Source organism: Pezoporus wallicus, unplaced genomic scaffold (genome assembly GCF_028554395.1).
Source record: "Pezoporus wallicus isolate ANWC-B61680 ecotype Strahan unplaced genomic scaffold, APGP_CSIRO_Pwel_v1 contig_5069, whole genome shotgun sequence".
Lineage (NCBI taxonomy): Eukaryota > Metazoa > Chordata > Aves > Psittaciformes > Psittacidae > Pezoporus > Pezoporus wallicus.
Genome location: NW_026642361.1, coordinates 2,051,565 through 2,067,851, shown reverse-complemented (window position 1 = coordinate 2,067,851; position 16,287 = coordinate 2,051,565). Strand labels below are relative to the sequence as shown.

Sequence of the window (16,287 nt, the reverse complement as noted above, 5' to 3'; positions counted from 1 at the left end):
GAGTAGACTTCCTACTTAGCATGCAGCATGCCAGTGTTAGATAAGGTAAAGAAGTTGTTATATGTTTTATACTATAATCATAGCTATATAGTAAAATTATCAAAATTACAGACATCAGAGCACAGTTGAATTTCTATAAACAAAAATTAAGTCATTTGAAGATTTTTTTAATGAAATCCTAAAGTAGTAGGAAAATTGGATAAGATTGTGCTATCATATACTAATGACAACATTTGAGCTGGAAACCTAAGAAGCTTAATTAGAAACACTGACTCCTGGAAAATGTTTATTTTTTTAAAAATATAGCCATAATATTAAATACTCATAACATATGTTCCTGTTTAGCTCTTATCGTGATATATGTTATCTAAAAATAACGGTTTCTATATAAACTGAGAGCGATTACTAAGAGGATTTTTAAGCATAAATCAAAGCAATTGATCCATGGCAATGGGGGAAAAAACTCTAGAAACATAGAAATAACGAATATGTACATTTTTTGTGGGACTTTTTAATCTGATGTTATGATCTGCAGCCTTCCCTATTTGTAGTGCATGCTTTTGTTTCTGATATATAAAACAGTATACTCTGAATTTATATAAAGGCCAGTGGTAGGTTTTCAGCAGCAAGATGTAACATGTATCTATATATGCCTGTTTGGTTATGGATAACCATGTTTTTAAAACTCTGAGCAGTCTCTGAAGGTTAAGATGAAAAAGATGCTGAGGGAAAAAATCTCCACTGACTGGAGAACATTGATGCAAAAATGTCCCCTATTGATGTGATAATTTGAGAAGCAAAGTAGACTCTTGAAGCTTCCTTCCCATGCCAAGTCTAGAACTCTTCACTGATTCACAGCTGTGGGTTTCCTTAACCATGCTGATATCTAAATCTACAAGCAAACTGAATAACTTCATGGTATGCTTGTGAATGAAAACTCCCACATCTGCCAGCCATAAATAAAATGATAAAACCCCTTCCTTCAGTCTTAAATTTCTGGTTTTAAATGTACGTATCCTGTAGTTTACCATTTTAGACAGCATAGTCTCCAGCGTTTGAAAGCATGTAAGATTAGATCCATAAAAACACTTTCTATGTCTATTCTCCTTCCAACAGGCAAGTTAAAGTGTCATCTGCTTTGAATGTCCAGATGAGAGTGTCCAAATGTAAAATAATAATTTTAAAAAATAAAAAATATACGTGACCTAACATTTCTGTAGGTCAATCAGTTGTTAAGGTGGCCACATATTAACTTTTGCTGTTCTGCCTTATTAACTTGGTATATTATCTTAACTTGATACTGAACTTGAGAAACAGTATCCAACAAAAACTATTTTCCTTTCCCATCTATTTTTATGTGTTTTCTTTTTTGATTTTTTTTTTTTTTTTTGTCGGGAGGATGTTCATCTCCCCTGGATATGAATAATAGTTTTGTGAACAAAATATGAGTATAGAGTACTAAATGAAGTCTCTTTCTGTTTAATGACATGTTAGTAAATGATAACTATCATCAGTGTTAACAATGTAGATCTCTTAAAGATGATGACTGAATCCAAGGATCCATTCTCCCCTCGAGCCTAGGCTTGTTAATTTGATTTATATAGCTAAGTATGTTAGTCAGTCTTAAGGAAATTAGATCAGGACGCAGGCTCCCTTTGCTACAGACTTTTAGGTCCATTTCTGACTAATACAACTGTGGAAACTGTGCTCTTCACAATGTTTGTTCAAATTAGTACTTGAAAGGAGAATGTTTTTCTCTCCATTCCCCCTCCTCACTATTTAAGCTGAAAGCTGTCAACCCAAAAACATGCTTATTGAAATTGTTCATGAGTAGACTTGCAATTTAAATGATGATGTCCTTAACTGTCATAGAGGAAAAGATGCAGAGCATTCTTCCATTTTGAGTTTGCAAAGATGATGGTTTGGTGTTTTTTTTGTTGTTGTTTTCCAGCAGCACTGAATGCTTTGCTCTCTGGGCTGATAACACAGGAAATCCCTCTCAGCTCTGAATTTTATGCTTTTTTATTCTCCCTGATCCATACTATTTTGCCACACATCCTGTCGTCCTGTTCCAGAATGCTTTTTGCATCAAGTTATCAGTTCCTAGACAATTTACTCTTGGCATCTTAGCCAACTTCCTTGAGATTATTGTCTTAGTTGTGATTCATGAGCTGTTTGGAACAAAACATAGTATATGTAAACTGAAGTTCTTAAGAGGCCTTATAACATACAGGACCAACTAGAAACATGAGTCTCTGGAAGGAATAACTGGTACTTGGCTTATCTGGCAACATCAGGTCACTCCTGTAAAAAGGTCTGTGTGTCACTGCTGAATTTAGTGTTGACAATGAATTGCACTGGAGAGTAGTACCCAGTTGGCAGCAACCATCTTGCTTTATGTCCCTCCCCCTTCCTCTCCTTTTACCTTCACAGCCCACACCCATGCTTTAAAGTAGTATGCTTACATCTTGGTGCGACTCCTAGGTCATGTTTCTATTCAGATGTGAGGTTTCTCGAAAGCAAGTGCCACCCCTGAAACGATTGTATTGTCCACAGTTATCTTGAGCGATAAAAAAGGAGCTGTTGACATTTTGATTGCTTCAGAAAATACTATGCTGTGCTACAGCAATAACACAAGTAATAAAAGTTCAAGTCAAAATTCTTGCTGTCACTGTAGGAGGATAAAAAAGGCATGACAGCACATTATCTCATGGTCACTGATAAGATGAAGCAGCCCACCATGCTACAACTAATACTCTGCTGCTTCACTACTCAGTCACTGTACCTCCAATGTATTTTCCGTTATCAGAGAGAAATACCTGAATTCTTCATGCATACTTAACTAAAAATACTGGCATGAAATAGTCACATGTGGATACATTTTCTGTCCGTCTTTAAGTATGAACTATTCAACAGGAACCCTTAAAAACACAAGTGTCCTTAATTGCACTGTTTTAAAATAAAACACAGCCTCTGTGTTTTGAATGGATTGGCCATGCTTATTACAGTATTCATTAAACAGTCCTGAGGTTGTTTTCAGACATATACAATATCATGCACTGCAGTAATTCATTAAGAGCAAGATGAACACTGGCAACATCTTTTCAGTGACCTTTTAAAATGGCTGAGAAGTAGCTTGCACTTGTGATTCTACTGGAGTAAAAATTTGCATGTTTTTCCTTGTAAGTACCCCATCAGCAACAAAATGCACTTTCAGAATCTGCTGCCCTGCCTCTGTGGTGTTGAGTGGAGAAGTCATCTATAAGCAGAACATTGAGGAAAACAATTTCAGATTTCATTGCTTGTGTTTGGGATGTTGTTTGTTCATACTTATCTAACAAACATGGAAGAGGTGTTTTCAGTTAGGTTAAGTGTTTGTATTTTTTTCTTTCTCCGTAACTTCTTAGGCAGATGTAGGAGTAAACTTCTCTTCTGTTTGGGACTGTTCTTTTGATATGACATTTCCTACATGGGGAGCCAGTAATTTACCTTCTGTATCGCTAAGATTCATTCTATTTGTGGATTCAGTACTGTACTCATTTACACCAATGTAATCTAGAAATACTACTCAGAATTATTTTGAATTATGTGGACATTCCATAGTTCTGTAATTTTAGAGAGGACTTTAATTTAGATTAAAATTTTAGCTTAGCAAAGGCTCTCATTTAATTTTGGCAGGGTTTTTATAAAGTCATTTTTAGAAAGTTTGGAAGAACTGTCATCGATGTAAACCAAAAACACCTCAGGCAGCTAAATACATACCTTTTGCTATTTTGTTATTCATTAACTACTCTGTTATTCTTTTCCCCTCCTCTCTATGTGCACCTCCCCCAAGCCTCCCTCAAAAACACTAAGGAAACATGCACACCGTGGTAAAAATGCTGATAAAGAGAATAATTCCCAATAGACCATAAAAGACAGCATTTATAACCCTGATAGAAATGCCAGTCAGCTTTTTTTGATGTAAAGCATCTGTCTCCAAAAGGAAATGAAGGCAGGCCTGTTTCTCCTTTCAAGTCTCTGAAATAGTAGGTGGTGTCGTTTGTTATACAGTGCTACAAGTCCCATGTTATTGCACTGGTAGCTGCTTACTGCCTTTGTTAACATACTGAAAAGTTTTCTCATCTGTCTTTAATAACAGACAATATATGTGAACAAAAACTGTAGCAAATGTCTCTTGCTGTCTTGTCCTCAGACCATCATTTATAGCTGTCAGGGAGCGATGGCAATGATGTGTAATCTAGCAGCCACCCAAAATTCTTGTGACTTTTACAATAGGTACTGGAGTGGCTGATACCCTAGGAACTTAGGGAGCAGTCTGTCTGAAATCATGTGCATTTCCTCATTTAAAACATGCAGGACTTGGAATAAGCTTTCAGCTGTACCTGAAATGAGTTATCAGTTCCCCTTGTCCAAGGATACATTTGTTTAGAGTATTAACAGCCTTGTTGTGTCTCCAGGAAACTGGGAATGACGTGTAGAAATTGGAAAATTTCAAGTTCACTCAAAAGGAATGGATTTGGTTCTTTTTCTAGATGTATTTGTTGCACGGGCTAGTGAAATTATATATAGAATTAAAGACATGATGGCAGAAGAGTTTTCTTAGCTAGGCATGTAGTCTTATGCATATGACGTTCTTTAGAGTATTTGATTAGTACCATACACATACCACATTTTTAGGGGGTTGTGGAGGAAATGGAGAGGAATTCTGGAAGCCACATGAGACAACTGTGTTGCTTCCCACATCATAAGTTTGTGGATGTGGTAGAATTAGCTCTGAGCAGATTTTAACTTCTGTTTTATTTAATGTGAGTTTTTCTAGGTTTGAGGCTTTTTAATCCTTCCCCGTTGTAAGCTTTGTCTAGATGCAAACATATGTACAGTTATATAACAAGTGGGAAGACAAATTATTGTGCTCTTCAAAAAAGCTGTATGATTCATAAACTCTAATGAGACAAATAAGGAGCACAATTAGTGGGAATGGACCATCCTACTCATGATTTGAGAAAATTCTACAAATAAATTAATAAATAAAATGTGTGGATACATAGAGAGTCATCCATATACACTGGAGCTGTTTTACAGTCATTCTTCAATTACATCACTTCAATTAGCACCCAGAACATCTGTAATAAAGGAGTGTATTATTCCATTTATAAAATAGTATGTGAGACTGGTCTTACAAAGATGGAGACAATATGCAGTCCATAGCAAAGGTTAAATCCCATGAGTTTTCTTTTACTTCCCTATACAGAATATGACTGAAGAGGAAATCTTGATTGGGAAAACTGTATAAAATCCAGGAGAACTTTCTGTTTCGTTTTATTTTTAGTAGAACAAAGTAACTGACTTAGGGGTGGTGGAAGTAATCTTTCAGGGCAAAGCAAAATAAATTAAATCTAAAAATAACAACTTCACATTCTACCGTATTAGCATTATGATGTTTACAATAGGGAGGGCTGAACCCTTTTTATTTTTTTGGTTAATTTTGAAAGTCTGGAAGCCAATTGTTCTGAAAATATGGTGTGTTGGAGTTCTTTATGAATTTTTGTGATACTTGTGTTAATAGGTGAAAAGAAGCAGGATGAAAGCTGAATAAAAAGAGAAATATTTGTAGGAAATAAAACTTATGAAACTAGAGAATTTTCTGGACATTTCCACCACAAAATTTAGGTTTTAGACACAAAAATTCAAGAATTATGGGGTTTGGGCAGTTTTGGTTTTTTGTTTGTTTGGAAGTTTGGAGGTTTTTTGATTTGTTTGGTTTTTTTTCAGAAGGATAAGATTAATGAGTTTAACTTGCTAGTGGAGAGGTTGGAACAAGTCTTACTTCTCCTAATGACTTCCTATTACCTCATGAGTCTGGGAGACCAACTCTAGGGCATTTTTTATTGGCCTTCTACATCCATGTTTTCCTGAAGTTATTGTCACTGAAGGGCCTCTAAAGCATAGCAACACCCACACAGAGTAGTCAGAAGCTTGAGTTTCCATGTGGGTTCACGTTTGAGTATTGTATTTTGACCATTGGTGAGTGGTGTCTTGAAACACTTACCTTCTCAGGCAGAAGTATGTGATTTCAAAAGTGAGCGTTCCTGAAGCTTATTGGAAACGATAGTGACCTGAGAGGGAAAACCGCAGTGAACTTTGTGTAGTTTTTTTTCCCGTTTTCTTTGAAATGAAAGGTACTGGTTTTGCAAATGCCTTTCCTGTGCTCTCACTAGCATGTGAATGCCTTAGGTAGTTAAAGAAAGGTAGGTTAAACTATTCTTTTCAGCTTCATATATCTGCTTTTCTGCCCTTGTAATATTTGTTAACTCCAGTAACCAGTCGTGTTTAATTATCATGAACATCCTATTATTTCATAATGGAATAATCTAAAGATGAAAATATAAAAACAAGAAATGTTTTGTCTTAGCTAAAGATGGAAAAAATGCTAGAAACATAAGAAGCTTTTTAATGGATTTGTTCTGATTTTTTCACTTCTTTTTTATTAAAGTAGCATGTGTTTCCACCACTGTTCATTTTATTCAATCATTCATTAAGAAATAATTGCCACAGCCTGAATCTAAATGGATATCCTAGAACCCCTGAACATCCTTACAATCTGAGAACAGATTGTATTTTCTACTAGTTGTAATTAAGACAAAGAGAGAAAAGGGATGAGTTCCAATGTGCTAACTATTCCCAACGATTAAAAACTCTTTATTGGCAATGGGTTGAATTAAAATTAAATTCCTGTCTTTAATCCACTCTTGGATCACTTTAATTTTCTCTTGGAAACTGTGCTATGCCTACATTACCACATGTAAAGCTTTATGAGTTCTGTGTTTCCTCATTAAACAGAGAAGTCTATGCCTGTAGACACCAGAGCTTGACCTGTTTAAAGTACAAAGTATACAGCAGCTGTTCAGAAACTTTTTCTTGTTATCTCTATTTGCTTAAATTGCTAAACTGCTTCCATGAAAAGTCTACAAACATAAGGGAATAATTTGCTTAAGTGGAAGAAGGCTGTCTGAAGAGAAAAATTGAAAATATTCCTAATATTTCTCCATCCATTTTTTTGTACCAGTATCCGGCTGCCCTGATGAATCTTGGAGCCATTCTTCATCTGAACGGTAAACTGAAAGAGGCTGAAGAAAACTACCTCCGTGCTCTTCAACTTAAACCTGATGATGTCATCACTCAGTCTAATCTTCGCAAATTGTGGAATATCATGGAGAAGCAAGGTTTGAAGACATCCAAAATATGATGATGAAAATTCTGAACTTTTGTTATCTTAAACTGATTAAAACCACGAACTAGAACTTCCACACAGTTGTTGGATAAGAGAACTCATTGGACTTAACTGCAAGGATCAGAGGTCTTACTTGCTGCTAGGAGAAGCTGTTCTGCTTTTTGGCATAAGTTTTTTTGCTAGATAAATAGAAAAAAGGAGACTTTGAGATATTCATGAAGGACTTGTTACCCCGCAAAAATATTTAGAACCGTAGCACTTGACAGAAGGTGTTTTGGCTTGTTTGATAAATCATTGCAGATCCCACATTGCTCACTTTTGGGTGGGTACTTGAAATGTATACTGTCATAGAAGTATTAAGGGAAGATTGTACAGTATACTCTAAGCCACATGGGAGTAAAACTGGTAAGGGTAGGTTAAAGTGTTTTGCTGATACTGTAACTCATTAAAATGTATACTAAATCCAGTGTGTTTGCAGTTTGTCTTAATACTGCTGTATCTCACTTTAGAACCACTTGCTTACCAATTTCACAGCCCTTACGGTAATTTTTTTTTTCAAACATGTCATTTGTGATTAGATGACAGTATTCAAAATTGTTTGTTGAGAATATGCGTATCATTTCAGCTTGTTAAGTTTTAATGCAGTTTTCTTGAGATACACAGTCAAATGGCTGCGTGCTAGACAGAATGAGCAAGGAACCACTTACATTCTACATTAGCTGTGTATGTAGAGTGGTAAAAATAACTAACACAAAAGTCCAGAAGTGTGGTTTAGCAATACAAGCAAGACTGATGTTTGCCCTGATATCAAGAGTGTGATCATCTTAAGGAAAAAAAAAAAAGGTATTATAGGTATTATAGAGCAATGTGTTTGACTCTCTCCACATTGCTGTCTGATAAGACCAACTTTAAACTGGACTGTCCTTACAGTATTTTTGCAGTAACTCAGCCAAGTGAGATTTGAAAATATTAGTGCTTGGATATGCTATAGTTGCGACTTCATGAGCAGCTCTGAGAAAAGGGAATGTTATAAATTAGTGAGGCTTGCAAATAAATGAAGGGACTGGATTAGATCATGCTTGAAACAGTGTGACTCAAGAGAAAATTGTAAAGGTGGTTGCCAGTTATTTTTCACAGTGGTGGTGTTTTAAAAAATATTACCTATTCAGATTCTAACCAAATATTAGCATTCTGTTTATATTCTGACGTGTGCTAGCATCAGAGATGTCAAATATCTAAATATGCTTTTGCTGAGGTTCAGTTTATTTCTGTTTCAGAATTATTTGGCCTAGTTACTGGTTTAGTCTTCAGTTTGTAAATGTTAAAATAATTTATTTTAAATTACAGTGTATTGAAGGTTTAGTAATTTTTTTTCCCCCAGGCCATTTGTTAACTGCTTTCTTTCTTTGGAGTAAGTATTATTGCTTGTACAAAAATTTACTATTTCATTTAATTACCTGTCGGTATCTGCTTCAGTTTTCTTTTCATAATGGTAGAGGCAGTGTTAAAGTGGTAGAGCACCTTGAACTGAAGCTTCTCCAGGATCTTCTGTTAAAATCTCTTTATTACTGAGCAATGGTTTGGGTTTTTTTTCAGTTTGCTTTTTAGCCATTGAGCACCATTCCAACAAAACTGTAAAGAAGGATACTTTGCTGTATTTATTTATTTATTACTTGACTGCAGCAACGTTACCTGCCATTAACACAACAGTCTGTAAGTGTGCTATTTCTTTTTTTTTGTTGTTTTTCCTCGCAACTTTTGTGGTTAGTGTGTCTACATAACAGGAAAGGGGACACTTGAGTTACACTTTACCTTCTTAGTCATTCTCCCCATCATACACTTGGATTTTAAATCTGTATTGAAATAGATTGGGGAGTAGCTGTTTCAAAGTCAGTATAGTAAAAAATCATAGTAGTGTGTGTTTCCTTTTGCTCTCTGAAATACCATACATTGCTAAGTTTACAACTGGCCTACCAAAAGGGCCAGAGGGGCAAGACTGTTTGGTTTCGTGGAGTGTGTCAGGCTTTTCTCAAATAGTGTTATGGCTGGAAAAGCAAAATTGAAGGTTCGAGAGTTGAATTCCTACTTTATCATTGAAACCAGTGTTAGAATACAATGGTAGCTTGAACTTATTCTCCTGCTTTACTCACTTTCTGGAAGAAGTATAGAAATAAATTAGATAGTTGCTATAACTGAACTCAATATAAAACTGTGGTATCTTGCAGCTTCATTTGCTCAACAGCCATCGAACTTTGATGGCTTCTTGGTCTTAACCATTCACTGTGTTATTTGTCTCCTTCAGCTTGTACTCATTATTGTTTAGTAATTTTTATTCATTGCACAGAAAGGGGAAGAGGGGAGCACTCCTGTGATACAGTGTCATGCTTACCTTGATAACTGGTTTTGTTTGATTCTTAAAAAAAAACAAAAGAAAAAAGGACTAGCATAAATTTAACAAGAATGTCCCTGAAAATACATTTTTTAATATAGGTATGGGCTTGATAACTTTCTTCTTTCGGGATAAATTTAAAACATGTTTAAAATATGTCTCTCTGCTCAGGGATTTATGGTGGATTATTGCAGACAGTGCTAAAAAAAAAAGAAAAAAGAGCACAAGACAAGTTTACTAAATTAAAATTTTATTTTTGAGAAACTGTTCTTTGTATAAATTATCAGATTTGTAGGCTTTCCTTTTTGTAGAAATAATTGTTTTATGTGCTAGATAAGCAAATTTCAATTTTGTTTTCAATAATAAAGCATTGATAACTAATACACTGTGCATTCCTTTATGTGTTACTGTAACAACACTTGGTTTTGGTTTTAAATTATTCTAATTCAATGAGTTATAGTGACTGGTTTACGTATGGGAGAACTATATAGCGTAAGTAGAGCACAACCTGTTACAGCTGGCTTTCTTCTATATTCTATTGCAATTATACTTCAGCTAATACTTTCAGAAAGGTTCTCTGGGAGCATTTTTTTATATTTCTACTTACTACATCTAGCCAAAGGGATATGGTAACTATTATAGTTGATTATTGTTTCTAAACTCTTAAGGGAATAAAAGCTGATGAATAAGATATATTTATAAATTAGTTTTGAATTGACATACAAACATGATGTCAGTTAAAATGGTTCTAAAATGTATAATTGGCTACAAAAGCTGGAAAGAAGCATTCTCTTACGTACATAGATTTTTTAGTGTCTGAGATCACTTTTCTCTCATGCTGCAATATCACTTGATCCGTTTCAGATCTGCTGCCTTCCTGTGCATGAGGTGTTTTGAAGTGACATGGTTCTTTGACCTTTGCTTTTCTCTTAATCTTCTGTGGACAGAGCCTTCTTACCTCAGTGGACCTAATGCTAATTTTTTCATACCTTTCTAGTTCTGTTGCATTCAGTTCTTATGCAGTGATTTGCTCTATGGTTGAAAAGTGTTGATAGGTATGAGCAGAGCGCTACAGGGGCTTTGGGTCACTGACTTCCAAATTCAGCTGTTATGCCTTATTTTTAAGAAAAGGTCATGCCTCACCTTCAGATGTGGTCATTCCTTGCCTACATAGGCTTCGATGAAATAGCAGACAATGAACACGGAGTATGCAAACACTAATCTGATCTGTGTCACTCCTTTCTCATGGAAATGGGGCCTAAACATATCCTCTGGCATCTTATCACAAAGCCCTTGTCTGTGAGATCCTGTTCTCTCTGCCTTGTGTTGTGCTTTTGATGTTTCTGTTCTTCCAAGCTTCACACTTTTTGGGTAGCAGATACCTGATGCATTTTTGATGAAGGCACATGGCAGCTCTGTGGTGGCTTTTTAGTCCTGCTATATTACACTGGCCTACCAGAACTTGCTTGCTGCAGCTGACACGGATGGCTGTATTACTTCTGGGATTTGAACCAGTATAAAGGTAAGCACCAAATTATTCTGTGTAAATATACCAGCTCATCTGACTCTGGCTTGGGACTCTCAGTTGTAGGCATTCCCATAGCAGCTTTGCCTGACAGGAGTAAGTGCAGGTAGAATGAAAGATTCTGCCTTCAGTCACTGACAGCTGAATTGCTATATTTATTTTGCTGCATCCCTAAGAGTTGCAAAGGAGAAATTTTTGTGAGAGAAGCTGGAGATTAAGAAATAAATTGTGGGAAATCTAAAGAGAATCCCATATAACCACTTACCTTTTTGGAATTATTTCTGGTCCTTTGAAATAAAATAGAGGCCCCACTCAGGTGTCATATGGACTCCCTCAGTTGGACCGACCCTGCAATTTGAAAGCTCCCGGTCTTGTTTCACACAGATAGTGAGCGTTTAATTACTCTGAGATTCAGTATTGTGATACTGGAAGAATGTATTTAGAAGAACAGAATAAATCCAGTGTTATGCAGGTGATGGGGAAAGAGGTGTCAGGAAGTAAGTGCAGACATTTTTGTGGAAATGAGTAAGAATTTTAGAGGGACAGAGTTTATTCCAACAAAAAAGAAGGAATCCCAAGATCCTTCTAAGGCAGGATAAACTATGGAAAAGGATATGCATCGGTAGATTAAGAAAAAAACAAACAACCCAAACATCTAACCAAACAAACAAAAAAGCCAAAAGCAATACTGACTTGAATGAGGGTCTTAAGTTCTTTTGGCCTAATAATATATCAAAACCAAACATTGCTAGCCAGAAATGCTGGCCTCGGAGGACAGTATAGTAGAGTTTGGGTAGAGTATGTTCCCCATTGTGCTGGTTTCAGCTGGCATAGTTAATTTTCTTCCTAGTAGCCGGTACAATGCTGTGTTTTGGATTTAGAGTGAGAATATTGTTGGTAACACACTGATGTGTTAGTGGTCACTGAGCGGTGTTAACACTGAGTCAAGGACATTTCAGATTCTCATGCTGCCCTGCCAGCGACGAGGCTGGGAGTGCACAAGGAGCTGAGAGGAGATGCAACTGGGATAATTGACCCCAACTACCCAAAAGGATATTCCATACCATAGGATGTCATGCTCAGAATATAAGCTGGGGAGAAAGGTGGCTGTGAGGTTGCTGCTCAGGAACAGTCTGGGCAGGGGCCAGTTGGTGATGAGCAATTGTTTCTGATTTGCATCATTTTTTTTTCCTTGGGTTTTATTTCACTTGCCTTTTTTTTTTTTGTCATTTTCCTTTTCATTATAATATTTTTTAATTTTATTTAATCTTTTTATATTATTTTATTTTATTATTTTATTTTTTATTTTAGTTATTAACTGTGCTTATCTCAACCATCGGTTTTCTCACTTTTACCCTTTCAGTTCTCTCCCCCATCCCATGGAGTGCCTTTGTGGTGCTTATCGCCAGCTGGGATTAAACTGCAGCACCTAAGAAAGACTGAATGTATGCCTTGAGTTATGCCACTTGATTAGAAAACCTTTGTAGCTGCATTTGTATTCAAATTTCAAACTGATGTTTCTCCCTTCCTTCTATATTCTTTGTGTTACATATTTACTGTAGTTGTGTGCTGGCTCTTTTGTGGTGCCACAGTTCTAGAGTCCGACAGCTTTGAAGGTTACATATGAGGAAGCATTTCAAAAGGGTGGAAACATCAGCATGGGCCTTAGAGAAAGGTGTAAGATAAAATAGATTAAATTATGCATGCTTGCTGTATACTTTTTGAGTATATTTTCAGTGACAAAGTGCAATTACATTTACTTACAGAAATTATTGACCTTACAGATACTTCTGTGCAAGGCTGGAAGATTAAATTGTTGTTTATATTTGCAAATTTGTGCCAGTTGATGTGTATTTGAGCACAAATTTATGTTTTAAAAAAACCTTTAGATTTCCTTTTAAAGAAATGGGTGTGGAAACCACGTACAGTGAGAACAGTTGTGGGTTTGGGATTTTTTTTTATTTGGTGGAACTTGTGCATAAGTCTGTCTTTTCTTCCATTGCTGGTCCTTTAGCTGCTGACACTCTGCTGTTACATGGATATTTTACATGGATATTTTTGTTTTTCTGAAACTCTGAACCTGGTTGTATGAAGCCGTGTTTCTGCAGGGTTTGAGTAACTTAAGCCAAACATTCAGTTGTGAGCAAAGCAGAAATGAAGCTCAGCTTTGATGGCTAAGCTTGAATTCAGTTTTGATTTCAGGATTGATTTAACCCAGGTGAGCAGATTTCTAAACCAATAGTATAGCTGTTTGCTCTACGAAGTAATCCAAGAAAGTAGAGAATAATTGAGAGGCTTTGTTTGCTTCTTCTCTAGTGTTTTGTTTCTTATTGGGTTTTGGGGATTTCCTTTTTTCTGTCAGCAAAGCGTATTTTGTCCTTTTCTGGAGAAATATATTTTATTTTGTCTCTAATTTTCTTTAAAACATGTTTCTGCATACCTGATATTTTTCTTTATTGCAATGAGAAAAGTTTACATAGAATGGATTTATTATTTTGTCATGTTTGTTGCAACCACAGCCATAAGTTTCTGTATGGTACATGTGCGTATAATGCAGTGTATTGTTTCCTATATTAAATCAATTCTCTCTTCTGTTTTCTATCCAATATGCAAAGCCAGTCATTGCAATAGAGTCACTTTTGCACACCCACAGTTTCTGGAATCCAGCGTTGTTTTTCGTGTTGTGGAAGTGAATGGTTTTACATGACAACACGAAGATGTAAGTTGCTAGAAAATGTCTTATTCCTGCTTTCGAGTAGGATCTTTTCTTTCTTCTCAGCCACCAGAGTTTCATAGCATGTTTTGTCCTTTTCTACTCTTTAATTAAAATCTTTAACAATTGAATTGAAAACAAACAAACAAACATAAAAAAAATAAAACCAAGCAGTGATACTGTTAATAACAACGGAATTCTATGAATGGGTCTTATGCCTTAAAATTCATGGATTGAGCATAGTGGCTCTGTCACAAAAACATCTATTATTTAATTATTACTCCTCCCTCTGAAATGCAGTTTCTCTGTGAAGTTTCAGTGACATTTAATCCTTTCACTATGTAACTATAAATATGTCTGTGTTTCTGGATTTTATTTCTTTAAATGGAATGTCTTCTGATTGCTCTGCATTAGTTGAGATTCTTTAGGATATTCTCTACTGCTTTGTTAGTTTTATGAATGATTTAGACTAAAAGAGGAACTGTTTTCTCTGAAGCTAGAGGCAAAGAAGAGGTTGTGTTTTCTCACCTTCAAAATTAAAAAGTACCCAGAACTTATTAACAGCTAAACAAAAAGCAGGGAGGGAAATCTCCACTTCAGTCTGATTTAACTAGCAATAGTGTTCTGATGGAGAAATGTGGCCTTTTAAAACTGAATTCAACATAAACTGTAGAAGAGAAGGCATTCAACAGCAAAACAAGGGAAGAGCAGGCTTCTAATAAAGTATACAGGAATTTTTTTTTTTTTCAAACATGATTCCTGGACAAGTCTTACTGCTTCAGGCAGAAAACGTTGGAAGCTGCAGCGCAACTGATTGCTTTGTCTGGTTTTATTGCTTATTGTAAACACACCAACTGATATTTGAGCTTTCAGAAGCTGGGGCTGAATGGGACTATATCACAGAGGTGTTTTTTAGCAAATCCCAAATTGCCACACCATCTTGACTGTTACCTGCTTAGAATCTATGGAAGTGGCAAGATGAAGAAATCATTTCTCAGACTTCCCTAACCTTAGTCTTCCCATAACCTTGCTCATATATTTGGTTCTTGCCTCTGTTTGCCTTGCTATATTCATTGCAGACAGCAGTGTCCTGAGAGCAGTGATTTGTTTCTTCTAGTTGGCTGTAAAGTAGCCTGCTCTAATGGGACTGTATAATTAGTTTTTCTGCCTCTTTCAGTAAAAATAAGTGAGAATAACAGGGTACACAAACCTAACTTTCATATAAATTACTTATTTGCAGTGTTAATAGGTTTCTAATGTGCACCTTTGCCTCTTAAATGACAACAAAAGGCTGTAATACTTCTTAAAACAAAATTGCTTTAAGCGTTTCATATCAGAAACTCAGAAAACTGTCTAAATGATAGATTGACTTACCCTGAATAAGCAGCATCACTTAGTGCTGGATTTATAATTTAATTCTACTCTGAGAATGGTCAACTCTGAGAATGGTATAACCATACTCCATGTGTCTTAAGAGGAATTGTACAGATTCCAAACAGCTGCTAAATTAAACATTGATGATTACTTTGAACATGTACAGCAGGGCTACTATAAGGGGGACGATAACTCTGTGCATATAGCTAAGTCCTAGGAGCCTACTTGATTCTCAAAGTTGGATAACAATTTAGAGGAACCGAAGGGTTTAGGGTTTGGTATATTTAGTGCAGCTTCACTCACTGCAAAGTTCAGTGGCAACAATTTGCATGATTAAGAACATCAATACAAAAGCTGCGTTAAAGCACTAGTGCTAGCCCAGAGATTGTACTGGTGGCTAACAGTGAGTTCCTGTTTCACAGTGCAAAGTCACATTAACAGTTTACAGCGGGTAATCTTTTTTTCTTGTATTTTTAGGAAAATACAATTTGTTGGAAGATACATTCCCTCTTAATGCCTGGAGAGCTTCTGGTACGGCAACTAGAGTGACCAACTGAGAACTAATTCACATTTCAGTGTGTCAAGTGCACAATTGTAATTGTTTCAGCACTGTACTGGATGAATATTAAAGCCTGATAAGAAGGTGAACTCTCTGACATTCCTATGTATAAACTCTCCTCCTGATCTGCAAAAAGCATTATTTCTGGTGTGTTTCAGTCAGTTTCAGAAGACCCCTCTTCTGTGCTTCACAGCCCACCTAGCGAAGTTGTTTGAACATAGATTAAAATCTGTAATTATTTTAGCAGGAACATAACCATGACGGATAGGACAAAGCCAAGTAATGAAGGAGGGGGACAGGAACCTCACCTAGAATTTAGTTTTGCTCTAGCAAAATATAATTGAAATACAAAGCTGTAATTTCTGAAAACTAGGTAGATTTTTTACTAGCATTTTAACCACAAATAAAAAAGAAAAGAACAAACTTACAAATACAACCAGCACCCCTAATAAATCCCAGGCCCCTTGAAATTGTGCTTGTTTCTGTTACCTTA

At 36.0% G+C, this 16,287-nt stretch overlaps 1 protein-coding gene across 3 annotated transcripts in view; it reads left to right on the top strand.

Moving 5' to 3' along the window:
* TMTC2 (transmembrane O-mannosyltransferase targeting cadherins 2) overlaps window positions 1-7,696 on the top strand; it is a 256,741-nt gene extending 249,045 nt beyond the window's left edge. For all 3 annotated transcript variants that reach the window (XM_057429504.1, XM_057429506.1, XM_057429505.1), the window contains exon 12: window positions 7,070-7,696. In XM_057429504.1, the coding sequence (XP_057285487.1) occupies window positions 7,070-7,249 (180 nt within the window). In that variant the 3' untranslated portion in view covers window positions 7,250-7,696. The remainder of the gene's footprint in view (window positions 1-7,069) is intronic.
* The last annotated feature ends 8,591 nt before the right edge of the window (window positions 7,697-16,287 follow it).